The sequence below is a fragment of the Aotus nancymaae genome, unplaced genomic scaffold (genome assembly GCF_030222135.1).
Source record: "Aotus nancymaae isolate 86718 unplaced genomic scaffold, 86718_ANA_hifiasm-v0.15.2.pri h1tg000028l, whole genome shotgun sequence".
Lineage (NCBI taxonomy): Eukaryota > Metazoa > Chordata > Mammalia > Primates > Aotidae > Aotus > Aotus nancymaae.
Window position 1 is genome coordinate 9,584,629 of NW_026988441.1, and position 25,569 is coordinate 9,610,197.

The 25,569-nt window shown below is 54.1% G+C and overlaps 2 protein-coding genes across 2 annotated transcripts in view; one reads left to right on the top strand and one right to left on the bottom strand.

The window, feature by feature from the left end:
* Nucleotides 1-5,488, top strand: part of ERCC2 (ERCC excision repair 2, TFIIH core complex helicase subunit) — a 20,255-nt gene extending 14,767 nt beyond the window's left edge. Inside the window, exons 16-23 of the mRNA XM_012446748.2 lie at nucleotides 541-604; nucleotides 1,881-2,002; nucleotides 3,401-3,493; nucleotides 3,582-3,654; nucleotides 3,901-3,971; nucleotides 4,054-4,197; nucleotides 4,355-4,498; nucleotides 4,943-5,488. Coding sequence (XP_012302171.2) covers nucleotides 541-604; nucleotides 1,881-2,002; nucleotides 3,401-3,493; nucleotides 3,582-3,654; nucleotides 3,901-3,971; nucleotides 4,054-4,197; nucleotides 4,355-4,498; nucleotides 4,943-5,035 — 804 coding nt within the window. The 3' untranslated portion in view covers nucleotides 5,036-5,488. The remainder of the gene's footprint in view (nucleotides 1-540; nucleotides 605-1,880; nucleotides 2,003-3,400; nucleotides 3,494-3,581; nucleotides 3,655-3,900; nucleotides 3,972-4,053; nucleotides 4,198-4,354; nucleotides 4,499-4,942) is intronic.
* On the bottom strand, nucleotides 5,139-25,037 carry KLC3 (kinesin light chain 3). Its single transcript, XM_064381160.1, has 14 exons — nucleotides 24,965-25,037; nucleotides 23,716-23,994; nucleotides 22,394-22,505; nucleotides 11,703-11,968; nucleotides 9,853-10,083; nucleotides 9,334-9,400; nucleotides 8,713-8,932; nucleotides 8,165-8,252; nucleotides 7,980-8,081; nucleotides 7,322-7,495; nucleotides 6,063-6,269; nucleotides 5,867-5,973; nucleotides 5,621-5,684; nucleotides 5,139-5,351 (listed from the first exon to the last, which is right to left on the bottom strand). The coding sequence occupies exons 4-14, from the start codon at nucleotides 11,958-11,960 to the stop codon at nucleotides 5,280-5,282; spliced, it is 1,590 nt and encodes a 529-aa protein (XP_064237230.1). The 5' UTR covers nucleotides 11,961-11,968; nucleotides 22,394-22,505; nucleotides 23,716-23,994; nucleotides 24,965-25,037; the 3' UTR covers nucleotides 5,139-5,279.
* Nucleotides 25,038-25,569: the final 532 nt, after the last annotated feature.

The following is a 25,569-nucleotide window of genomic DNA, read 5'->3' on the forward strand; positions in this document are numbered from 1 at the left end:
AGTGCTGGGATTACAGGCATGAGCCACTGCGCCTGGCTCTGCCACTTACTTGCTGTGTGACCTTGGGCAGGCAACTCACCTTCTCTGAGCTCAGATCATCTGTGCAATGCAGATAGCTGAGGGTTCATTCAATGACACTGCTTATAAAGTTTAGAGCAGGCCGGGCACGGTGGCTCAGGCCTGTAATCCCAGCACTTTGGGAGGCCAAGGTGGGTGAACCATGAAGTCAAGAGATCGAGACCATCCTGGCCAACATGGTGAAACCCCGTCTCTACTAAAAATACAAAAATTAACTGGGTGTGGTGGCACGCACCTGTAGTCTCAGCTACTCGGGAGGCTGAGGCAGGAGAATGGTTTGAATCCAGGAGGCGGAGGTTGCAGTGAGTCGAGATCGAGCCATTGCACTCCAGCCTGGTGACAGAGCGAGACTCTCTCCAAAAAAGAAAAGAAAATCTTAGAACGGCACCAGCAGGTGGTCTGCACTCACACACTGGAGCAGTTGCTGCAGCTTCACTTATCGTGACCTCTTGCTCTCTTCAGATCATCGGCCGAGGCAATGACCAGGTGGCCATCAGCTCCAAGTTTGAGACCCGGGAGGATATTGGTATGCTGCCAGTGGGGCTGCTTTCTGTGGGTTCCAAGAGGGGAGGTGTATCAGTCAGATGGGCTGAGTCATGCTGCTGTAACAAATATCCCCAGCCTCTGCTACTTAGCCCAGAGCTTGCTTCTTGCTGGTGGTACACGTCCACTGTGAGCTGGTAGGGGGCCTGCCCTGTGTCTCCTTACCTGGAAACCTCCACCGCTGGGTGCGTCAGAGGCAGAGGGATGTGACAGACTGGATGACGGTGATCACAGTGAATTGTGCACTGGTGCTCCCCTGGAAGTAGTACATGGCCTTTTTTTTTTTTTTTTTTTTTAAGACGGAGTCTCTGTCTGTGGCCCAGGCTGGAGTGCAAGGGCACAATTTCAGCTCACTGCAACCTCCATCTCCTGGGTTCAAGCGATTCTCCTACCTCAGCCTGCTGAGTAGCTGGGATTACAAGCAGACGCCACCACACCTGGCCTTTTTTTTTTTTCCTTTTTTTGAGACAGAGTCTCTCTCTGTCTCCCAGGCTGGAGTACAGTGGCTCGACTTCAGCTCACTGCAGCTTCTGCCTCCCAGGTTCAAGCAATCCTCTTGCCTCAGTCTCCCCTAGTAGCTGGGATTACAGGCATGCACCACCATGCCCTGCTAATTTTTGTATGTATTTTTTTAGTAGAGATGGGTTTTGCCATGTTGGCCAGGCTTGTCTCGAACTCCTGACCTCAGATGATCCACCTACCTTGGCTTCCCAAAGTGCTGGGATTACAGGTGTGAGCTACCGTGTCCCGGTGTTTTTTTGTTTGTTTGTTTGTTTTGGAGACAGTCTTGCTCTGTTGCCTAGGCTGGAGTACAGTGGCGTGATCTCAGCTCACTGCAACCTCCACCTGACAGGTTCAAGCAATTCTCATGCCTCAGCCTCCTAAGTAGCCGGGATTACAGGTATCTGCCACCACACCTGGGTAATTTTTGTATTTTTAGTAGAGATGGGGTTTCTCCATGTTGGCCAGGCTGGTCTCAAACTCCTGACCTCAAATTATCTGCCTGCCTCGGCCTCCCAAAGTGCTGAGATTACAGGCATGAGTCACCGTGCCTGGCCCCTTCTGTACTCAAGTCACAGCCAGGCGTGACTTCAGGAGGTGGCAAGGAGGGTCCTCAAACAGACTCAGGAGGAGGAGCGGGATGTGTGTGAACAGCCTGATAGCCAACCTCGGGGGGGTTTCCAGAAACTCCCGTTTCCAAGACAGAGAAGGGAGGTGGACCTGGGCCAGTAGAGGACCCAACCTCTGACCCCTTGCAGCTGTGATCCGGAACTATGGGAACCTCCTACTGGAGATGTCTGCTGTGGTCCCTGATGGCATCGTGGCCTTTTTCACCAGCTACCAGTACATGGAGAGCACCGTGGCCTCCTGGTATGAGCAGGTACGCCCGGCCACCCCCTCCCCAGAAAGAGGAGTCACCTGCTCTCCTTAGCCCCTGGCACTGCACAGGTGTCAGCTTCATTCCTCTCATGCTCTGATGGGGACAGGTGTCCTGTATGACAGGAGAGTGTGTGCAGCATGTAGGAACGGGGTCTAAGCAGCATGCACCCCATGCCCTGCCCCCAGCACATCATGCTGAGAATGCAGACATGAGCCCCAATGTGGGCCTCTCCTTCAGAGCAGTACCCTGTGGTGGAGTCACCCCCACCTTCTAGGTTCCTTGCTCCCCTGCTGCTCTTTGGGGTCACCCCATCCCTGTGATCCTCCAGCACAGATGGCCTGGTGGGGAGGCCGAGGTAGCAGGCGTGAGTCTAGCTAGGTTAGAGGTAGGTTCTAGAGAATTAAGGCTGGACTGAGAATCAGGGCAGAGTCTCTCAAGGATCTTCAGGAAAGCAGGTGGAGGAGCTTGTGGGGCATTCTGGCAATAGGGCTCACCACAGACAGTCCCCGGGTGACCAGCAGGACATGGGTGGGAGGGGAGGCCACCCTGCACTTCGTGTCTCTGAGCACACCATGTCCAGGCTCTCAGGAGTAGGTGAAAGCACTTTGGGGTGAAATGAGTGAACTTGGCTAATCCAAGTATCAGGGAACAAACAGCATGCATGAGAGGCAGGAAGCTCATCCTTACAGCCAGGACATCGGCCTTGTCCTCCAATGGGTGGCTTCCACAAGGCAGGAAAAGTGACCCAGTCCCCACAGGTGCCTTTTGTGTCCTACTTAAGACATCTTTGCCTACCCCAAGGTCATGAAGAAGGGCTCCTGTGTTTCCTTCTAGGAGGTTATGGTTTTAGCTTTCACATCTAGGTCTATGAGGCACCTCAAATTCATCTTTGTGTATGGTGTGGGGTAGGGGTCAAGATTCATTTTTTGGTTCCATTTGGAAATCCACTTGCTCCGGTAAAAGCTCTCCCTACTGAACTGCACAGGTGGCCATGTGTTTCTGGACTCTCCATTCTGTCCCACTGGTCTGTCTGTCGTTGCATGGGCTCCACACTGTATTATAGTGTCATATGGAAAAGCTCAGGGCAGCTTCTGATTGGCTCTGCCTTTCTCACAGCCCCTCCACCAATCACTGGGAGGGGATGGGGTGCCCTGATTGGCCAGCCCCTTGAGCCACATGCCTGTTCTACTTACCCAGCAGTTACTGGTTGCCCACCCGGATCACTAAGTTTCCTCAAAGAAGTGAGGCTGGACAGTTCCACCCTCCCTCCCCAGCTGAGACCCAGAGAAAGGGTCTGTGATGCAGGAGTCCCCGGGAGAGTTGGATGTAACCAGGACGGCCGTGCCCTGAACCCACCCTCTGCCACCCTCATTCTGACCTCCCTGGGTCCATCCCCAGGGGATTCTTGAGAACATCCAGAGGAACAAGCTGCTCTTTATCGAGACCCAGGATGGCGCCGAGACCAGTGTCGCCCTGGAGAAGTACCAGGAGGTGAGTGTGTGAGGCTAGCATGGAGGGCGGGGTGGGGGAGGCGGCTCCAAGGAGTGACTCAACTTGCATCTTGGCCTCCCCACCTCAGGCTTGCGAGAACGGCCGAGGGGCCATCCTGCTGTCAGTGGCCCGGGGCAAAGTGTCTGAGGGAATCGACTTTGGTGAGTGAACTGGGCTCTCCTTCCCCAGAACACCTGCCTGTTCTGCTGTCCGCTCCCACAGGGGACCACCCACCCACAGCCTGAGCGCACAGAGGGGCTCTCCCCTCCCCTGTGTCCCTGGGCACCTGGCAGGAGCACACCCTTTCTCTGCCCCACTCAGACACAGCATCCTGGGGGCGTGTGATGCTGTCCCTGTCCCACCAGCCGCACTTGTAAACCCCTTGCCCCCTCTCCTCTGCCCACCAGTGCACCACTACGGGCGGGCCGTCATCATGTTTGGTGTCCCCTACGTCTACACGCAGAGCCGCATTCTCAAGGTGAGCAGCACTGGCTTCTGGGGAGTCCCAAAGTGTTAGGGCCAAGGGAGGGATGGCTCCCCTACCTCCCCCGTATCTGCAGGCGCGGCTGGAATACCTGCGGGACCAGTTCCAGATCCGTGAGAATGACTTTCTCACCTTCGATGCCATGCGCCATGCGGCCCAGTGCGTGGGTCGAGCCATCAGGGGCAAGACGGATTACGGCCTCATGGTCTTTGCTGACAAGGTGCAGGTTCAGGGGTGCCCCTGTGCTCCCACCCCAGCCTCCGAGAACCAGGCTATTTTCCCGTTCCTTTCCCAGATGGGATGGGTTGTAGGGTGGCCCAGAATCCCTTGGCCTCTGGTCATGACACGTTCTCCCTGGCCTGCGCTTCTGCCCCCAGCGGTTTGCCCGTGTGGACAAGCGGGGGAAGCTGCCCCGCTGGATCCAGGAGCACCTCACAGACGCCAACCTCAACCTGACTGTGGACGAAGGTGTGCAGGTGGCCAAGTACTTCCTACGGCAGATGGCACAGCCCTTCCACCGGGTGAGGCTGGGCCCCTCCTCCAGAAGGCCCCTTAGATTTCCCCCACTTCCCAACCCGCCTGTCGTCCTGCCCTCAACCAAGAGAAGTACATCTATGTGCCAGGCTCTGGGGAGTGGGGGGAGATTTGAGGGGCCACAGATGCCAGCAGGTGGCCAAGGCAAGGCAGGGTGAGAATTTGGGGTGAGGAGGCATTGGGCCTTTTCAGAACAGACTGTGCTGGCCTGGGGAAGCCCATCCTTCCCTGGCTGGCCCCACCTGTCACCCCATCTTCTGTTGACAGGGATGGCCTGCTCTAGATTATCTGGACATTTCCAAATTCAAACATCCTGTCCCTCATGCATCAGACCCCTAATCCCCATCAGGGGTCGGTGGGTGGGGAAGTGCCGCAGCTGCCTGGGCCCCCACCCTCTTCCTGACAGCCTCCGCTTGATCTGTTCTCTGCAGGAGGATCAGCTGGGCCTGTCCCTGCTCAGCCTGGAGCAGCTGGAGTCGCAGGAGACACTACAGAGGATAGAGCAGATTGCTCAGCAGCTGTGAGCAGGGCAAGACCGTCAACTGTTTCCTGGTGACTACTGAGTCTTGCCTGGCCTTGGATCCCAGGGGCAGTGCTGGAAGGTCTTATGAACTCAGGTGACATTCCTTACTGTCATATCCACAGCCTTTAATCGAAGGAGATGGTAGCTATCCACCAGGTACCCAGAGGCAGGGGGGTCCAGGAGGTGACAGACCCTCCCTCCCGCACTGTTTCCGAAGAGCCGTAGCCAATGCTGTTCACTCGACGTTAGCGCGGGCTCAGGTCCTGGGTGCTGGTACTGAGGGTCCGAGGGACCTTGTCCAGGTGCCAGCTGGGGAACTGGAGGGAGGCACAGGGGATGGGAGGAGGTGAGGAGCAGGTGCTACGTCCACCCTGCAGCTCCAGGTCCAGACTGGCAGCCAACCTGTCCACCCCCAACACCTGTATCTCAAGTAAAACGCATCGTTGCTCCCGTCCTGGGTCTCTTCTGACATTACCCACCCCCTGCTGACTCTGACTCTAGCCTCACCGCCCTGCCTTTACCTTACCTTATCGCTGCGCCTGCCCATGTGGCCCCACTCCATCTGTGACTCAGATGTCCCCCTCACCTGAGTCGCAGGAGCCCTCGCGCCATCCATGTTCAGTGTGTTGAGCGACATGGCTCTCTTCATTCTGCAAAGGGGGTAGCAGGGAAGAAACAAGTGAATCCAAGAGGGACCTTTCCAGCACAGGGTTTGATGTGTGTGGCACTGGGGGGATGGGAGCCAGGGAAAGTTCTTGAGCAGGACAGGGAGAGGGATGAGCTGCAGGTCCTGCTGCTGTCAGGGCTTGTTGCTGACCTGAGCAACACTTACCCTGCTGCCCCGGCGGTGCCCTCGCCTCGGAGACGGGACACCAGCTTCTCACTTCCTCGCCGGATAGACTCACGGATCTTGGAGAGAGAGCTGCTGCGGCGAAGGGCCTGGGGAGGGGCCGGGGACGCTGCTCAGTCCCCCAAGCCCCTGCAGTCCCCACGCCCACCCCAGGAGCCGAAGCACAGCCCATCCTCACCTGTTCTGCGTCACCTGCTGTGCCTGGGTTGGGGGCACCTGGGGGGGAAGATGGGGGACACTGAGTTGGGGACAGGGAGAAGCCAGCAGGAGGGAAGGCCGGGGCTAGAGGCTCACCAAGTGGGGCGGGCAGGTCCTCTCGGTGGAGGATTTCTTTGTACAGCTCCTCCGCTTGTTGGTACTTGTTCTGTTTCAGGTAGGCTGAGGCCTGTGGAGAGGGAATGTCAGGGAGATCTTGGCTCCAGTCTGGGAACTTGAGACCCTAGTTCTCAACACTTCATCTAGACCCACTTGGGCTTTTTAGTAGAGACGAGGTCTTGCTATGTTGCCCAGGCTGGTCTTGAACTTCCGGCCTCAAGTGATCCTTCTGCCTCAGTCTCTCAAACTGTTGAGTGTTGCCGGGTGTGGTGGTTCACACCTGTAATCCCAGCACTTTGGGAGGCCGAGGCTGGTGGATCACGAGGTCAAGAGCTCGAGACCATCCTGGTCAACAAGGTGAAACCCCAACTCTACTAAAAATACAAAAAATTAGCTGGGCATGGTTGGCGCGTGCCTGTAATCCCAGCTACTCAGGAGGCTGAGGCAGGAGAATTGCCTGAACCCAGGAGGTGGAGGTTGCAGTGAGCCGAGATGGCGCCATTGCACTCCAGCCTGGGTAACGAGCGAAACTGTCTCAAAAAAAAAAAAAGTGCTGAGTGTTGGGATTACAGGTGTGAACCACCCTGCCTGGCCCCAGTCCCACTTTCTAATGTGTGGACCTGGCCATATCCCTCCCCTGCCTGAAGCCTCGCCCTGGAGCAGAGTGGTTTGGAGCCCAGCCCCACTTCCTGCCTGGGGGATGGCGGGCAGGCGACCCCGTTTCTGAGCCTGGCTGCTCTACTTTGGGCTGGTGGCATGGCCTCTGTGCCTCAGTCTCCTCACATGCTAAGTGGGGCGACAGCTCCCACCTCACAGGGACGCTGTAAGAACTAGATGTGGGGACCAGGCTGAAAAGGGAGCCAGCTGCACTGAGCTCAATGCTTGTCTAGTGCTGCCATCTCAGCCTGCCAGCTTCCTCCTTCACTGGCTGGCCTCTGGCCGCCATAGACTTAAGCATTTCCTGATTCCGTGTTCCCTTTGCTGAGCCAGCTCATGCCTGATGGGACACTTGCTCCAAGGGCCGGGCCTGGCCTGGTGGGTCCCTCCCCAACCATGGTGCTTGCTCTGTACCCAGCCAACAGGTGCCTCCCCAGGGCAGGCGCCCCCCGCACCGGGCCTCACCAGGTTGTTCTTGGTCTTGGCCACATTGGGGTCGTGGGGCCCGCCCAGGGCCTCGTAGATGCTCAGGGCCCGGGCGTAGTGCCGCTCCACGTCCTCAAACTTGCCCTGGTTCTGGCACAGCAGGGCCAGGTTGTTGAGCTGCTTGGCCACATCCGGGTGGTCAGCACCTAGGACCTGGGGGCCAGGGGTCACAAGTCAGAGGGGTCATACAGGAGTGGTGGGACGCATGATGTCACTGCAGTATGGTGGTCATGAGTTAGGGGTAACGTCAAAGCAGACAGTGACCTGAGAGGTTGGTGACCGGGGGGCAAAAGTTATACCATCAAATGGGATTACCAAGGTCAGAGGTCATGGTGGTCCAGAAACTCGTGGGGCACAGGGTCAGATGGGTAGGTCAGGGTTGGGCTTGTGCTGGTTGTCATGAGGGGTTAGAAAGGCTGTGGGGGGACCCAGTTGGTGTTGTGGGGAGTAAGAGGTCAGAGTCAGGGTCAAGATCAAACTGGGACTCAGAAGGTCAGGAGTGATGGGTTGGGTGACCGAGGCTCCAATTGGGGTCTCCCAGTACCAAACACAAGGGGCACCCGATGTACGTGCTCGGGGTGCATGGGGAAGGCTACACAGGACGGGGTTCCTCGGGGTCGGGCAAGGGGGATGGGACCTTCTCTCGGATCTCCAAAGCACGCTGGCACAGGGGCTCTGCCTCCCGGTAACGCCCGCGCTTCCCATAGAGGACAGCCAAGTTGTTGAGCGTGGCGGCCACCTGCGGGAGTGGGGAAGGCACAGGTCAGGGAGGGGTGGGGACAGCCGCACTCCACCTCCCCACCTCCCTGGGGCCTGCCTCACCGCGGGGTGCTCAGGGCCCAGCGTCTGCTCCCGGATCTGTAGGGCATCGTGGAGAAGGTCTGTGGCTTCTTTGTACTTGTTCTGGTCCCTGTGGGGCCGGGGGCGGGGGTTGGCCCAGGGATGGAAGGTGTTAGCCAGGGGTGTGGGGCAGCTGCAGCCACAGGGGCTGGGTGGCACCTTGTGGGGGCACCTTGTGGGGGCCCCTCCATCCCTTCTAAGTCTCTAACCCAGTCTTGTACCCCCAGACCTCTGCTGAGCCTCTAGCCACCCCAGGTCTCCTGCCGGCACTGTTGGGGTCCCTGGTGTCTACGCTGACTCCTCTGGGCCTGGCTTAGTGACACCCCTCCCCCTGGATCTGCCCCACTCCCCCTTTCCCTCCTTGCCCTTCTCATAGTAAGAGCTCTCCCTTCCTCTCCCATTCTGGCTGTCCCCTGCCCTGACCTCCCCAGATGCTCCATGCTGGCAGAGTGGGTCACAGGGTCCTTCCGCAAGCACCCAATCGGTCCCTGCCGGTCCTTCCCCCAGCGACGGCCAGCCACAGCACTCACCGGTACACCAGCGCCAGGATGTTCAGCATGGTGGCCACGTCAGGGTGGCAGTGGCCGGAGCTGCGCTCCAGGTCCTCCAAGGCCTGGCGGCACAGAGGCACTGCCACCTCATAGCGGCCCTGCCCCGCGTACTGGATCACGAGGTTATGCAGGGTCCGAAGTCGGGCGGGGATCTCGTAGCCGCCCTGCTGAGCCGCTGCTGCTCCTGCAGCCTCAGGACCTCAGTGGGGAGGGCGTGGGCTCTGGGTTACTGCAAGCCTCTGGCCCCTCCAGACTTGCATGAGGGGACATGTGCCTCAGAACTGCCAGACTGCCCAGCTGGTCCCTGGGACTATAGCCCCACCCCCCGCACTGACTTCTGAGATTGGGGTCACCAGCATCTAACCAGCTGGAACACAGCAGCCCACCTGCCCTGTGGAATGTGAATACAGGGCCTGCGGCGCTCAGGGGGCTACCCTGCCCTCGCAGCTCCCAGCCTCACCTGCCCACTGTCACATTCAGGGTCCTCCTGAACCTGCCCTCACCTCCCCATCCCCTGCTCAGAGACTTTGGGGTCCAGCAGCTCAGAGCCCCTCCCCGCCCTTGCCACCCCCCTCAGGGCATGTACTCCCTGACACCCACCTTTCCTCTCCTCCTCGGCGGGGAACAGGGAGGCCAGGCTGTCTCGGCGAGGCGGGGACTCGGGCTGCTGCAGGGACATGGAAAGTGGGGGGTCAGGAGGTGTGAGGGTTTGTTTCAGAGATGGGGCCCTGGATCTATCTCAGGGTTTGAGGGAGGTGGTTATCACGAGCGTCAGGGGCCCCGGGGGACAGGCGAGGCTCTGGGAACTTTGTGGAGCAACTGGTGGGGGCATCTACAGGAGTGCTGCTGGGTCTGTCTGGGGGCTCTACGGAGGGTCTGGGAGGACTGTGGGGCTCTAAGGAGGGTGGGGGGACTAAGGAGGGTCTAGGGGACTGGGGGACTCTACGGAGGGTCGGGGGGACTGTAAGGAGGGTCTGGGGACTGTGGGACTCTACAGACAGACTCTAAGGAGGGTCTGGGGACTGTGGGACTCTACAGACGGACTCTAAGGAGGGTTGGGGGACTGTCGGGCTCTGTGAAGGGTGCAGCCCCCATGCCGCCTCGCCCTGCCTGTGGCACCTGGCTTTCTGGAGATGGGTCATACTGTCGCAGTTGCCCCAGGAACTCCAGGTGGTGCTTCTCCTCCTCCAGCTGGGCCACAGCCTCCTCGCTGGCCCGAAGCCGCCGCTGTGTCTCCTCCAGCTCCTCCCGAAGCCACACGTTCTCCTGGGCCAGCCGCCGGGCCTGCGCCCGCAGCCGCTGCTTCTCTGCTTCCAGTGCACCCACGTGTGCCGACAGGGCCAGTAGCACCTGCCCGGGGTGGGGGTCCCAAGTCGAGGCTGGTTCCTACCCCGCCAGGCAGCCCATGACCCAGCCCAGGCTGCAACACCCCACTATTATGCACAATACCCCAAGTTCTGCAGAGACTCCGCCAACATGGCTCTAGTGTCCTCAGTTTCCCAGGGGCCCCTCTGATTTCACCCCCACACTCACCCCAGGACTCAGTTTACTGAAGAATGCCATCTGGTTCAGGGATCTCTGTCGCAAGGACCCCAAAAAAGCTACCAAGGGACTCGGTCTCTGGCCTGGAGCCTCCCCTTCCCGGGCCTGATTTCCCCAGGCCTCGTCCTGCAGCAGTGTGCCGCTCCTCTCTGCCATACTTTTTTTTTTTTTTTTTGAGATGGAGTCTCACTCTGTCGCCCAGGCTGGAGTGCAGTGGCATGATCTTGGCTCACTGCAACCTCTGCCTCCCAGGTTCAAGCGATTCTCCTGCCTCAGCCTCCCGAGTAGCTGGGACTACAGGCGTGCGCCACCATGCCCGGCTAATTTTTGTATTTTTTTTTTTTTTTTTTTTTTTAGATGGAGTTTTGCTCTTGTTACTCAGGCTGGAGTGCAATGGCGCGATCTCGGCTCACCACAACCTCCGCTTCCTGGGTTCAGGCAATTCTCCTGCCTCAGCCTCCTGAGTACCTGGGATTACAGGCACGCACCACCGTGCCCAGCTAATTTTTTGTATGTTTAGTAGAGACGGGGTTTCACCGTGTTGACCAGGATGGTCTCGATCTCTTGACCTCGTGATCCACCAGCCTCGCCCTCCCAAAGTGCTGGGATTACAGGCATGAGCCACCGCGCCCGGCCAATTTTTGTATTTTTAGTAGAGACAGGGTTTCACCATGTTGACCAGGATGGTCTCGATCTCTTGACCTCCCGATCCACCCGCCTCAGCCTCCCAAAGTGCTGGGATTACAGGCGTGAGCCACCGTGCCCGGCTCTGCCATACTTTTTTTGAGACAGTCTCGCTCTGTCACCGAGGCTGGAGTGCAGTGGCACGATCTCGGCGCACTGCAACCTCCATCTCCCAGGTTCAAGCGATTCTCCTGCCTCAGTCTCCTGCGTAGCTAGGACTACAGCCACGTACCACCATGCCCAGCTAATTTTTTTTTGTTTTTACTTTCTTGAGATGGAGTTTCACTCTTGCTGCCCAGGCTGGAGTACAATGGCTCGATCTCTGCTCACTGCACCTGTGCCTCCCAGCTTCAAGCTATTTTCCTGCCTCGGCCTCCTGAGTAGCTGGGACTACAGGCGCCCGCCACAACACTTGGCTGATTTGAATATTTAGTAAAGATGGGGTTTCACTAGGTTGGCCAGGCTGGTCTCTAACTCCTGACCTCGTGATCTGCCCACCTCAGCCGCCTCAAGTGCTGGGATTACAGGCATGTAATCCTTTAGTTTTCGTATTTTTAGTAGAGATGGGTTTTCACTATGATACCAGGCTGGTCTCGAACTCCTGACTTCGTGATCCGCCTGCCTCAGGCTCCCAAAGTGTGCCCCTCTGCAATAGTGAACCCCTCTCTCAGCCAGCTTCGTACCTGGCCCTCCCTCGCCCTCAGCTGACCGTCCCCCAGGCCCCCAGCTAGCCCCCCTCATACCTGGGCCTCACCCAGCCCCAGCTCGATGGCCTCCAGCGAGTGGCTCACCACCTGCTGCTTTTCCTCCAGCATCTCCCAGCCAGCCACCGGGCCTTGTCCCGCCAGGGCCTCGGCCAGGTGCCCTGCCAGGCCTCGGTGCTCTGCCCGCAGCGCCTCCAGACCCTGTACCACTTGACGTGTCTGCCGCACCAGCTCCTCCGGGCTCAGGCTCTCTGGGCCCAGCCCCGTGCTTCCGGGGGCTGCCACCTGCACAGACATTGCTGCTCCTGGGGGGCAATGGTGGGGAATCGGGAATCATTGCCAGGGCCAAGCAAGCTGGCCCCCAGCCTCTACTCCCCTAATGGCCGTCAGGACCCCTAACTTCTCCCCATCCCGTCTCTTCCCCACTCCACCCATCCTGGCCGGCCCTCTGCCTCCACACCCTCTGCATCCCAGTTTCCACACCCATCCCCAGCCGACTCTCATCTAGAACATTCTAACCTACCTTCCTCTGTCCTCCCAACCCAGGGTTCTGCCCTAAGGACAGTTCCCAAATCCTATGTGTAATTAACCAAGAGAGGGCAAACAGCTGGCCTGGGGGTCCCCCATCTTCCCTCGGCTCACCTGCCCAGCCTTCCCCACCCCAAGGCCCCTGGATCCCCGGGTCCAGAGCTCCAGGTCGGCCGTGTGACCTGGGACCAGAGGCACCCTCCTCTGCCGGGCGAGTGGGGCGGGACATGTGGAGGCGGCAGCCTCTGTGTGAGCTCATTCTTAGGGTGTTTTTGTTGGGAACCAGTCAGACCACTGGGGGTGGGGTGTGGTGGGAGGAGAGGGCTGAGGGGCCGGGGCCCCTGGAAGCCCAGGAGGCCTCTAGGTTGGAGGAGGGGGAAGAGGAGGGGGTCATGTGTCGGCTCCCAGGCAACAGACGGACCCTGGGGGAAAAGGGGCTCCACCCTCCTCCATCACAGACAGGCTCAGCCAGCCCAGGGCCTGTTGGGACACACGTGTGATAGGTGTGGTCCAGGGATGTCACACTGGCCATGGAACAGCTGAGGGTCTGAAGCCCAGCTCATAGTGGGCAGGGCCCCCTCTATGGGACTTCATGTGGTTGTATGTGGGTCACAGAAGCTTAGCTGGTGATGCCTCTGGGGTCTTCCTAGACACATACACTCCTCAGAAACACACCTCACACACCTCACCCTCCCTTCTTAAAGGCACAATGCAACACACACATTCTCCTCTCTGAAATACAATTTGACACACGCACAAACACCCCCTTCTCTCAAATACAAGACGGGGACTGGCATGGTGGTTCACGCCTGTTATCCCAGCACTTTGGAATTCTGGCTGAGGCAGGAGGACCACTTGAGCCTAGGAGTTTGAGACCAGCCTGGGAAACAGCAAGACCCCATCTCTACAAAAAAATAAAAATCTTAGCCAGGCATGGTGGTGGCATACATGGAGGCTGAGGTGGAAGGATCGCTTGAACCCAGGAAGTTGAAGCTGCAGTGAGCCATGATACCAGGACTGCACTCAGCCTGGGCCACAGAACAAGACCGTTTCAAACAAAGAAAAAAAAGAAAAATACAACATATATATTCTCCTCTTACAAATACAACACGCATGCTCTCCTCTTAAAAATACAACTCTACACACACCTACGTTTTCCTTTTAGAAATACAACCTAACAACACACTCAGGCACACACACATACACTATTCTTTCAAAAACAATCTGTACACACTTCCCTTTTAGAAATCCCACCCAACACACAGGTATATTTTCAGAAATAAAAGCCAAGGCTGGGCATGGTGGCTCACGCCTGTAATCCCAGCACTTTGGGATGCTCAGGCGGATGGATCACCTGAGGTCAGGAGTTTGTGACCAGCCTGGCCAACATGGTGAAACCCCCTATCCACTAAAAATACAAAAATTAAGCTCGATGTGGTGGTGGGTGCCTCCTGTAATATCAGCTACTTGGGAGGCTGAGGCAGGAGAATCACTTGAACCTGGGAGGCCGAGGTTGCAGTGAGCCGAGAGGGTGCCACTGCACTCCAGCCTGATGACAGAGTGAGATGCCTTCTCAAAAAAAAAAAAAAGAAAGAAAAAGATGCTAGTCTAAGCAGAGAAAAATTTTTTAAAAAGCCAGCCCACGCAGAAACGAACTCTGTCTCTCCCACTCCCAAAGTCACTCAGACCATCTCCGTGCACCTGACCCTGACACTCACTGTCTCCCAAACTCACACAGCCCCCAAGCAGCCAATTCCCCACAAAGCGCCTAACACACCTCCAGATTCACATACTCCCAGGATCACTTGAGAGCCCCCGCCAGCTTCCCCACTTCCTCCTCCGCCCCCTCCAGGCCTGGCCAGCAGGGACTCCCACACCTACACACCATGCACGCACGAGTACTGCGATTCAGTTCCACCGTCGGAACAGAAAGCTGTGGATGTGCGCGGAGGGATGCCACGTTCACGCACACTTCGCTCAAGGCACTGCGTCCACCGTGAGCAGTGCAGCAGTTTCTACATGTTACACATGCGCGACCACATACAGTGAGGGGCCTGCACTTTGTGCACCACAGACTTGTCACTGATCTGTCCCTAGACATATGTATATGTGTGTTGATGTGTAAGTGAACATTTAAAAATAATTTTTGAGACAGTCTCACGCTGTCGCCCAGGCTGGAATGCAATGGCAGGATCTCGGCTCACTGCTACCTCCGCCTCCTAGGTTCAAGTGATTCTCCTGCCTCAGCCTCCCAAGTAGCTGGGACTACAGGCGCATGCCAGCACACCCAGCTAATTTTTTATATTTTTAGTGAAGATGGGGTTTCAACGTGTTGGCCAGGATGGTCTTGATCTGCTCATTTCATGATCCAACTGCCTTGGCCTCGCAAAGTGCTGGGATTACCGGCGTGAGCCACCACGCCTGGCCTTTTTTTAAAATTTGATTTTATTTTTTTGAGATCAGGTCTCACTCTGTTGCCCAGGCTGGAGTGCAATGGGTGCAATCTCAGATCACCACACCCTCCGCCTCCCAGGTTCAAATGATTCTCCTGCGTCAGCCTCCCAAGTACCTGGGATCACAGGCGCCTACCACCATGCCCGGCTAATTTTTGTATTTTTAGTAGAGATGGTGTTTCACCACATTGTCCATGCTGGTCTCGAACTCCTGACCTCAAATGATCCACCTGCCTTGACCTCCCGGAGTGCTATGATTCCAGCATGAACCACCACTCCCAGCCAAGCTTTTTTTAATTTTTAAAAAACTAAACTATGCCCAGGTAATTTTGGTTTTTTTGTAGAGATGGGGTTTCACCATATTGCACAGGCTAGCCTAGGACTCCCAGGTTCAAGCAGTCCTCCCACCTCAGCTTCCCAAAGTGTTGAGATTACAGGTGTGAGCCACTGCACCCGGCTAATCTCTATGTGCGTGTGTATATCACACCATACCTATTCTCACACCCCACACACATCAGTGGTTGAACTCACAACCACAGTCTCAAGAGTCACCCTTACAACCATGACCATTCACACAATTTTGCCAATGTAACAACCTCCCTCCATAACCTCAGACACAGCCACACACACACCACTCCATGACCAGACCGACAACCACAGCCACCCAGCACTCAGGCTGCGCCCCAGACACACAGCAGCTCCCATACTTACACGGAGCCCAGGGCGCACAACCGCACAGCTGATAATCACGGGCACAGCCCCACACACCCATCCCTGATGAAGACCCCCCTTTCCCTCCTGTCACCCACTCGGAGGAGAATCCCACTTAGATGTCCACATCTCCACTCCCATCTCCCACACTTACACACCTCACAACAAACTCTCCATTGCACACCACTGCCAGCCATGGCATCAATGCAGATCACACACCCTCCAGATCCTCCCTACACACACACACACACACACACACACACACACACACACACACGGCTTCACACGCCTCCACACCTCACTCATCCAACCCCGAGGTTCCACCTGTACCGTCCCATGAAACAGCCCCACTTCCGGACACAGTCCCACCCAGCCCCACGCACCATCACGGTGACACACAACCAAAAGTCAATCTAGTAACCTATCAGTGACCCAGTGCCACACTGTCCACCACACACACATCAAACAGGCAGAAAGACAAGCACAGTCACACAACCTCTTGATCAACATTCACAGCTAATCCTACAACCAGTTCCACTCCCTGCCATACACACAGCCACACACATGCACATCAGCCCAAGCGGAAAGTTGACTGCAGCTGCACTAGCTCTTGGTCATAAAGTGCTACCAACAATCCAATTCTCAACACACATACACAGCATTCTAGACACAGAGGTCGCCCACGTTTTCACACTGCTGAAAAGTCACACACACAGTCCCATCACAGGGTTACACCGTGGACAGTCGCTTTCACCTCTATATCCACAACCTGACAAACACAGAGCCTCACACACACAGGCAGTCAGGAGCCCCATCGTGGCCCAGCCTCGAAAACCGCACAACCTTACCCAGGCCGGCCCAGCCCCGCGCACCAGGCTCTCCCGCCGTCACAAGGGACCCCTCCTTCTCTCCCCCTAGGCCCCGCCCCGTTCTCACTCCTGTTTACCTGCGCTGGGGTTGGGGGCGCGCGGCCCCAGCCAGACCTCCAGACCCCAGGAGCCCCAGGACGGGGCAGAAGGGTGTCCGGGAGCCCCAAGGCCCTTCCCCGTCGCAGGGCAAGCAGGCCCAGGGTTGCTCCAGGCCCCCGTCCTCACCCTTCACCCCCGCCCCCCATCACTGCAGCTCCCCAGGAGTCCCGCGCCCCGCTCCTGGTGCCCACCTGACCGCGGCGGCTCCGGCCCCGCTTCGCCCCCGCTGCGCTGGGCGGCGCCCCACAGGCCAGGCACGCCCCGCCGCTCCCGCTGCGCCCGGCGTCTGGGACCACGGGCGGCTCCTCCGCGGGGCGGGGCGGGGCGGGGCGGGCCGGATGGGAGCCCTACCCGCGCAGGTGAGCCGGCCACGCCCACCGGCCACGCCCACCGCCCGCGGGAAGTTCAGCCTCGCGGCTGCGGCCTGCAGGAATGGCAGAACTTCGCACGCGGAGCTGGTAACCTCCAGGGCACCTCGAATCAGGGTGATTGCAGTGCAGGGCCCTTGGCTAAAATCTTGGAAACTTGGAAACTTTAGATCTCAGGACAGTGACTTTCTGGCAGTGCCGGCCGCAGAGCTTTTTCCTTCGTTGTGTCGCCTGCTTCGATCTCTCTTCCCACACATCTCATCGTCTTTAGGTCTCTTTTCAAAGGCCACCTCCTCCGGTAGGCCGTCCCTGATTGCCCCCTTCTAAATGGCACCCTTCCACCAAAACATTACATACCCCTCTTGATTTTGTCCACAAAACTTTTCAGGGCCTAAAATTATTCTATTATATTCCTCTATTGTGAGGGAGGGAGTCTCGCTCTGTCACCCAGGCTGGAGTGCAGTGGCCCGATCTCGGCTCACTGCAGCCTCAGCCTCCGCAGTTCAAGCGATTCTCGCATCTCAGCCTCCCAAGTAACTGGGAGTACAGGTGCTCACCACCAACCAGGCTACTTTTTGTACTTTTAGTAGAGACAGGGTTTTGCCGGAGAGAGATCCAAGATGGCTGATGATTAGCAGCTCGGGCACGTACCTCCCAGTGAAAGCGCAAAGAACGAGAGGACGCCACACTTTCAGACGAATATTAGTTGCTCACGGACCAGGAGATTCCCAGTGGAAGAGCTCCACGGGTCGCCAGGGCGACTCTTGTGGCCGGCGTGGCGGTTTTGCTGGTGCCTTAGCACGCCAGTTCTTGGTGCAGAGTCCGGAGATTCCCGGGCAGAAAAGCACCATCAATCTTAACACCGCTGTTTTGGCCGGCTCAGTGGATTGCTCAGATTTCGGCGCAGGGAATCAACAAGTTGGACGTCAGAGACCCAGTTAGAAAGTCAGTAATTATAAAGACGACAGATGGACAAATATATAATGAAGGGAAGAAACCAGCGTAAAAAGGTAGAGAATACTCAAAATCAGAATGCCTCTCCCTCTACAGGGGATTGCAATTCCTCATCAGTAACGGAACAAGGCTTAATAGATTACACGTGTGTTCCAATAACAGAAGCAGGTTTCAAAACGTGGGTGATAAGAAACTTCTGTGAATTAAAAGAACTTGTTCTAACCCAATGCAAAGAAACTAAGAACCTTGGAAAAAGGTTTGACGAAATGTTAACGAGAATGGACAATTTAGAGAAGAATATAAGTGAATTGATGGAGCTGAAAAACACAACACGAGAACTTCGCGAAGCATGCACAAGTTTAAACAGTCGAATTGATCAAGCAGAAGGAAAGATATCAGAAGTCGAGGACCAGCTCAGTGAAATGAAACGAGAAGACAAGAATGCAGAAAAAAGGATGAAAAGGAATGAGCAAAGTCTCCAGGAAATATGGGACTATGTGAAAAGACCTAATTTACGTTTGATAGGTGTACCTGAATGTGATGAAGAGAATGAATCCAAGTTGGAAAATACTCTTCAGGATATCATTCAGGAAAATTTTCCCAACCTGGCAAGGCAGGGTAATATTCAACTCCAGGTGATACAGAGAACACCACAAAGATATTCTTCAAGAAGACCAACCCCAAGGCACATAATCGCCAGATTTATTAGGGTTGAAATGAAGGAGAAAATACTAAGGGCAGCCAGAGAGAAAGGTCAGGTTACCCATAAAGGGAAACCTATCAGACTTACAGCAGATCTCTCAGCAGAAACCCTACAAGCCAGAAAAGAGTGGGGACCAATATTTAACATCCTTAAAGAAAAGAACTTTCAACCCAGAATTTCCTATCCAGCCAAACTAAGCTTTATGAGTGAAGGAAAAATTAAATCTTTTGCGAACAAACAAGTACTTAGAGAGTTCACCACCACCAGGCCTGCTCTACAAGAGCTTCTGAAAGAAGCACTATACATATAAAGGAACAACCAATATCAGCCTTTCCAAAAATATATCAAAAAGCAAAGAACTTTAACACAATAAAAAATTTACATCAACTAATGGGCAAAACAGCCAGCTAGCATCAAACACCGGTATTAAACTTATATATATTTTAATTGGATAAAAAGCCAAAACCCATCGGTATGCTACATCCGGGCCCATCTTACATGCAACAATACACAAAGACTCAGAGAGAAGGAGGAAGATTTACCAATCAAACAGAGAGTAAAAATAAACCAATAAACAAAAAGCAGGAGATGCAATTCTCGCCTCTGATAAAGTAGACTTTAAAGCAACAAAGATCACAAGAGGCGAGGAATGACATTACATAATGGCAAAAGGATCAATGCAACAAGAAGAGCTAACGATTCTATAGATCAACGAGATAGAAAATTAACAAGGATATTCAGAACTTGAACTCAGACCCGGAACAAGTAAACTTAATAAACATTTATAGAACTCTCCACTTCAAATACACAAAACATACATTACCACCTCACACCTATTCCAAAGGTGACTATATAATTGGAAGTAAATCACTCCTCAGTAATCGCATAGCATTTCATAGGTTTAAATTAAATATTGGTTGGCTGTTTGTTTGTTATCTTCTTCCCTTATTCCTTCCTGACTACATCATTAAGTATAATTATCAGTATAAAAGAGGTTTTCAATACCCATTACTAAATTGCATTCTAGCCTGGGCAAGAAATCAATACTCCCATTCTCTCTCCCTCTTTCTTTTCCTTCTCCCTCCTCCCCATTCTGTCTCTCTCTTTCTCTTCCTTTTTCCTCCTTCCTATTTTCCTCTCTTTCTCTTTTAAAAAAAAAAAAAAAAAAAAAGAGACAGGGTTTTGCCATGTCAGCCAGGCTGCTCTTGAACCGCTGACCTCAACTGATCCTCCCACCTCGGCCTCCCAAAGTACTGGGATTACAGGAGTGAACCACCACCCTGGCCCCTAAAATTATTTTATGTAACTTTTTTTTAAATTTTGTTTTTTTTTTTTAATTTTTATTTTCATATTATGTTATGTAATACACATTATATTATTGGCAAGGGAATGTAATATCTAATAATTGGGCTCTGGGTTCAAGTCTGATTCCAGCACTTACTTGCTGTGTAGGCCTCGGGCAAGTAACTTAACCTCTCTGTGCCTCAGTTTCCCTAGTCAATAAAATGGAAATAGTCGAAGGCTTTGAGAATTGAATGTTAATAATAAAGAAACAGTACTTTTTTTTTTTTTTGAGACACAGTCTCACTCTGTCGCCCAGACTGGAGTGCAATGGCACTATCTCAGCTCACTACAACTTCTGCCTCCCAGGTTCAAGCTATTCTCCTTGCCTCAGCCTCCCGAGTAGCTGGGATTACAGGCGGCTGCCACCAAGCCTGGCTTTTTTTTTTAATTACTTTTATATTTTTAGTAGAGATGGGATTTCACCATGTTGGCCAGGCTGGTCTCGAACTCCCAGCCTCAGGTGATCCACCCGCCTCGGTCTCCCAAAGTGCTGGGATTACAGGCGTGAACCACTGCGCCCACGGGGACACAACTTTTTTTCAGAGCTTGGCACATAGAAAGTACTTGGTAATACTCGCTACTGACTGTATATTATGGGTTCCTTTTTTTTTTTTTTTTTTTTTTTTTTTTTTTTTTGAGACGGAGTTTCGCTCTTGTTACCCAGGCTGGAGTGCAATGGCGCGATCTCGGCTCACCGCAACCTCCGCCTCCTGGGTTCAGGCAATTCTCCTGCCTCAGCCTCCTGAGTAGCTGGGATTACAGGCACGCGCCACCATGCCCAGCTAATTTTTTGTATTAGTAGAGACGGGGTTTCACCATGTTGACCAGGATGGTCTCGATCTCTTGACCTCGTGATCCACCCGCCTCGGCCTCCCAAAGTGCTGGGATTACAGGCGTGAGCCACCGCGCCCGGCCTCCTTTTTTTTTTTTAATGGGTTTCCTTTTTAGAACGTCAGCTCTGAGGGCAAGGCTCTACATTGTCAGCACTTTAGCAACAGAACCTGGCACAAAGTAGGTGCTCAATAAATTGTGACTGAATGAAGGGATCAAGTCCTAGAATTGTCAACTGGCCAAAGCTGGGTGGTCGCCATTCTAATATAACTTGAGGATGAGCGAAGTGGCTCACACCTGTAATCCCAGCACTTTGGGAGGCTGAGGCGGGTGGATCACTTGAGGTCAGGAGTTCAAGACCAGCCTGACCAACATGGTGAAACCCCATCTCTACTAAAAATACAAAATTAGCTGGGCGTGGTAGTGCACGCCTGTAATCCCAGCTACTTGGGAGGCTGAGGCAGGCAAATCACTTGAACCGGGAGGCAGAGGTTGCAGGGAGCTGAGATCACGCGACTGCACTCCAGCCTGGGCAACAACAGCCAAATTCCGACTCAAAATAAATAACTTAGTTAAACGCGCGCTGTACCCCGGTCACTGCACTATGGCATGCTTCCAGCAGAGGGTGCTGCTGGTCTGTGGCTCCAGCACAGCTCCGCTTTGAATTGAATTGCAGCCAACGTGCCCTCTACTTCCTTGTTCTCCGAGCTCCCGTGCTGATGCTTTCTCCTCCAGGATGCACTTTTTACCTCCCCGGTTTGCAGACTCTTGGGCTCCCACGTTCAGCCCTGCCAACTCTAGGTCATCAGTGTTGGGGGACAGGTCTGTCCCCGTATTAAGCTATGACACCCAGAAAGGGAGGACGGCGCCGGGGGCCATGCCAGTTTCCACTACATCCACAGTGCCACCCAGCACAGGCCCAGGACAGAGAAGGCATTCGGGAGAATGGGTGCTGACTGAATCATGGAAATAAAAATTCAAACTCATATCCTCACTACTCCAGCCTTTTTTGTCTTTTTTTTTTTTTTTTTTTTTGAGATGGAGTCTCACTCTGTTGCTCAGGCTGGAATGCAGTGGCACGATCTTGGCTCATTGCAACCTCCACCTCCCAGGTTCAACCAATTCTCCCACCTCAGCCTCCCAAGTAGCTGAGATTACAGGCACCTGCCATCATGCCTGGCTAATTTTTGTAGAGACGGAATTTCGCCATGTTGGCCAGGCTGGTCTCGAACTCTGGACCTCAGGTGATCCACCCGCCTCTGCCTCCCAGAGGGCTGGGATTACAGGTGTGAGCCACCATACCTGGCCTACTCCAGCTTTTTTTTGGGGGGGGGGTTGGGGGGATAGGAGGGAGGAGAGGAGGGAGGGGAGAGGAAGGGAGGGGAGACTTTTTTAGTTACTTCTTTTTTTTGAGAGAGAGAGATGGGGTTTCACCATATTGGCCAAGCTGGTCTCAAATTTCTGACCTTGTGATCTGCCCGCCTTGGCTCCCAAAATGCTGGGATTATAGGCGTGAGCCACCAGGCCCGGCCTGTTTATTTTTTTGAGACAAAGTCTCATTCTGTCGCCTAGGCTGGAGTGCAATGGTGTGGTATCAGCTTACTGCAACCTCCACCTCCTGGGTTCAAGCCATTCTTCTGCCTCAGCCTCCCTAGTAGCTGGGACTACGGGCATGTATCACCATGCCCAATTAATTTTTTTGTATTTTTAGTAGAGATGGGGTTTCACCATGTTGGTTAGGCGGATCTCGAACTTCTGACCTTAAATCATCTGCTGCCTTGGCCTCCCAAAGTGCTGGGATTACAGGTGTGACCCACCGCGTCTGGCAAAAAAAATATTTAAGAAATTAGCCATGTCTGATGTCTCATACCTGGTCTCAGCTACTCAGGAAGCTGAAGCAGGGGGATCGCTTGAGTCTAGGAGTTTGAGGCTGCAGTGAGCTATGATCATGCCACTGCACTTCAGTCTGGGTGACAGAGAACCTGCCTCAAAAAAACAAAAAAAAAAAGACGAAACTGAGACTCAGAGAGGAGAAACTGCTTGCATATGCAACACAGCATTCAACAAATGCCCCATCCTATCCCTTAAGGCCTCAGTTGCCAGGTCAAGAAAATGGGTACATAGGGTGGGATATTCCTATTTTCACCTTCTGGCCATAGTTTTTTAATCTAAAAAATAGGGTGGGCGCAGTGACTCACTCCTGTAATCCCAGCACTTTGGGAGGCCGAGGCAGGTGGATCACCTGAGGTCAGGAGTTTGAGACCGGCCTGGACAACATGATGAAACCCCATCTCTACTTTAAAATAATAATAATCAGCTGGGTGTGGTGGCTACTTGGGAGGCTGAGGCCCGAGAATTGCCTGAACCTGGGAGAGGGAGGCTGCAGTAAGCCGAGATTGAGCCACTTCACTCCAGCCTGGGAGACAGAGCCAGATTCCATCTTAAAAAATAAAAATAAAAATGAAAAAAATGGCCAGGAACAGTGACTTACACCTATAATCCAGCACTTTGGGAGGCCGAGGCAGGTGTATCACTTGAGGTCAGGAGTTTGAGACCAGCCTGGCCAACATAGTGAAACCTCGTCTCTGCTAAACATACAAAATAAAATTAGCGGGGCGTGGTGGCACGTGCTAGTAGTCCCAGCTACTCCAGAGGCCGAGGCAGGAGAATTGCTTGAACCTGGGTGGCGGAGGTTGCAATGAGCTGAGACTGTGCCACTGCACTCCAGCTGGGGTGACAGAGTCAGACTTCGTCTCAAAAAGAAAAAAAAATAATGCAGTTAGAAAAAATGTTCAAACCTGATGACCAATTTTCAATATCCTTCCAGAGATGCAGGATATGACTCGTGTGTGGATGGTCGAGTGTGTAGGCCCATTTAAGAAAAGCACCCCTGGATGGGGGCCGAGTGCGGTGGCTCACGCCTGTAATCCCAGCACTTTGAGAGGCCGAGGTGAGCATATCATGAGGTCAGGAGTTCAAGACCAGTCTGACCAACATGATGAAACCCCATCTGTACTAAAAATACAAAAACTAGCTGGGTATGGTGGGACGCACCTGTAATCCCAGCTACTCAGGAGGCTGAGGCAGGAGAATTGCTTGAACCTGGGAGGCACTTCAGCCTAAACAACAGAGTAAGACTTGGTCTCCAAAAAAAAAAAAAAAAAAGCAAAGCACACCTGAAATAATCCTTACCTGTGGAGGAAGACAGGGTGTGGCATGTGACTGGCTTTGGCATCTCAGCATCCCCATGAGAAGGGCTTCTCCCCTGAGCCTGCACTCCACAATGTTCCCAATGAAGCAGAGATTCCTATCCGGGCCCAGCCGGGATCAGCAAAGTCTCAGCCAACCCCACATCCATTTTAGAGCTATTGGCCGGGGTAGTGGCTCACACCTGTAATCCCAGCACTTTGGAAGGCCAAGGCGGGAGGATTGCTTGAGACCAGCCTGGGCAACATAGCAAAATCCCCATCTCTGCAAAAAAAAAAAAAAAAAAAAAAAAAAAAAAAAAAAAAAAAAGATGTTAAAATGAGCCAAGCGTGGTGGTGCACACCTGTAGGTCCAGTTACTTGGGAGAGTGAGGTGGGAGGACAGCTTAAGCCCCAGAGGTCAAGGCTGCAGTCAGCTATGATAGCACCACTGCACTCCAGCCTGGGTGAAAGAGTGGGGCAAGAGGTGAGAACCTGTCTCAAAATTAAATGTTAAAAAAAAAAAAAAAAAAAAAAAAGGCCAGGCGTGGTGGCTCACACCTGTAATCCAGCACTTTTGGGTGGATCACCTGAGGTCAGGATTTGAGACCAGCCTGCCCAACATGGTGAAACCCCATCTCTACGAAATGAAAATTAAAAATTAGCCAGACACCTGTAATCCCAGCTACTTGGGAGGCCAAGGCAGAAGAACTGCTTGAACTCGGGAGGCAGACAAGAGTGAAACTCCCTCTCAAAAACAAACAAACAAAAAAAACTAGCCAGGCGTGGTGGTCCACACCTGTAAGTCCAGCTACTTGGGAGGAGGCTGAGGCAGGAAAATTTCTTGAACCTGGGAGGCGGAGGTTGCAGTGGAGCAGAGATCACACCATTGCACTCCAGCCTGGACGACAGTGAGACTCCGTTCCAAAAAAAAGGCTATTGCATTTTGGGGTAGTGTGTTGAAAGAAGGAAATAAAGAAAGAAAAGAAAAAAGCAACGAAAGACGAAGCAGAGGAAGACAATCCACAGAGTGGGAGCAGGCTCGAGCGCCTCCCGAGTTAGGCTTTTTTTTTTTTTTTTTTAAGACAAAGTCTTGCTCTGTTGCCCAGGCTGGAGTGCAGCGGCACAATCACAGCTCACTGCGACCTCCGCCTCCCAAGTTCCAAGCGATTCTCCCACCTCACCCTCCTGGGTAGCCTGGGACTACTGGCGCGCGCCACCACGGACACGCCACGACGCCCAGCTAATTATTGTACCTTTAGTAGAGACGGGTTTTTCACCATGTCGGCCAGGCTCGTCTCAAACTCCTGATTTCGAGTGACTTGGCCGCCTTGACCTCCCAGAGTGTCGGGACTAAAGGTGAGCCAATGCACGGGGCCTACCAGTTAGAGCTTTTATTAAGCTACAAAGAACCCGGCAACACCCCTAGGTGCTCTTCAGAGGCCTCCAATTGGTTACATGCTATGAATGACTGGCTCTCGACCAATCAGAGCCAAAGCGGAGACCTGACTCGCAGTCAATCAGAGGCTGGAGTGGCCTATTACCACGGGAGGGAGGATACAGCCTGTAAGCTGCACCTGTTGCCTTCCTGCCTCTGGGAACCGGCTGCACCCGCTATTCTGTTGCTTATGCAAAGTGGCTGCACCTGCTGAACCTCCATTACCCTAATTCCCTATTCTCCTGCCACGCCAGCACTTTGGGAAGCTAAGCCCGCAGGCTGCAGGCTCACTTGAGGCTGGGAGTTCTTTTTTTTTTTTTTTTTTTTTTTTTTGAGACGGAGTCTCGCTCTTGTTGTCCAGCCTGGAGCGCAGTGGCGAAATCTCGGCTCTTCTGCCTCCCAGAGTCAAGCGATTCTCCTGCC

Bases quoted from the DNA above. Each gene is read 5' to 3' on its own strand.
- KLC3 (XM_064381160.1), bottom strand. From the start codon at position 11,960: ATGTCTGTGCAGGTGGCAGCCCCCGGAAGCACGGGGCTGGGCCCAGAG. The intron at 8,253-8,712 runs GTGAGTGCTGTG...CCGGCCCCACAG, and splicing joins ATCCTGGCGCTGGTGTACCG to GGACCAGAACAAGTACAAAG. The intron at 5,352-5,620 runs GTGAGGGGGACA...GCCTCCCTCCAG, and splicing joins CGAGGGCTCCTGCGACTCAG to TTCCCCAGCTGGCACCTGGA.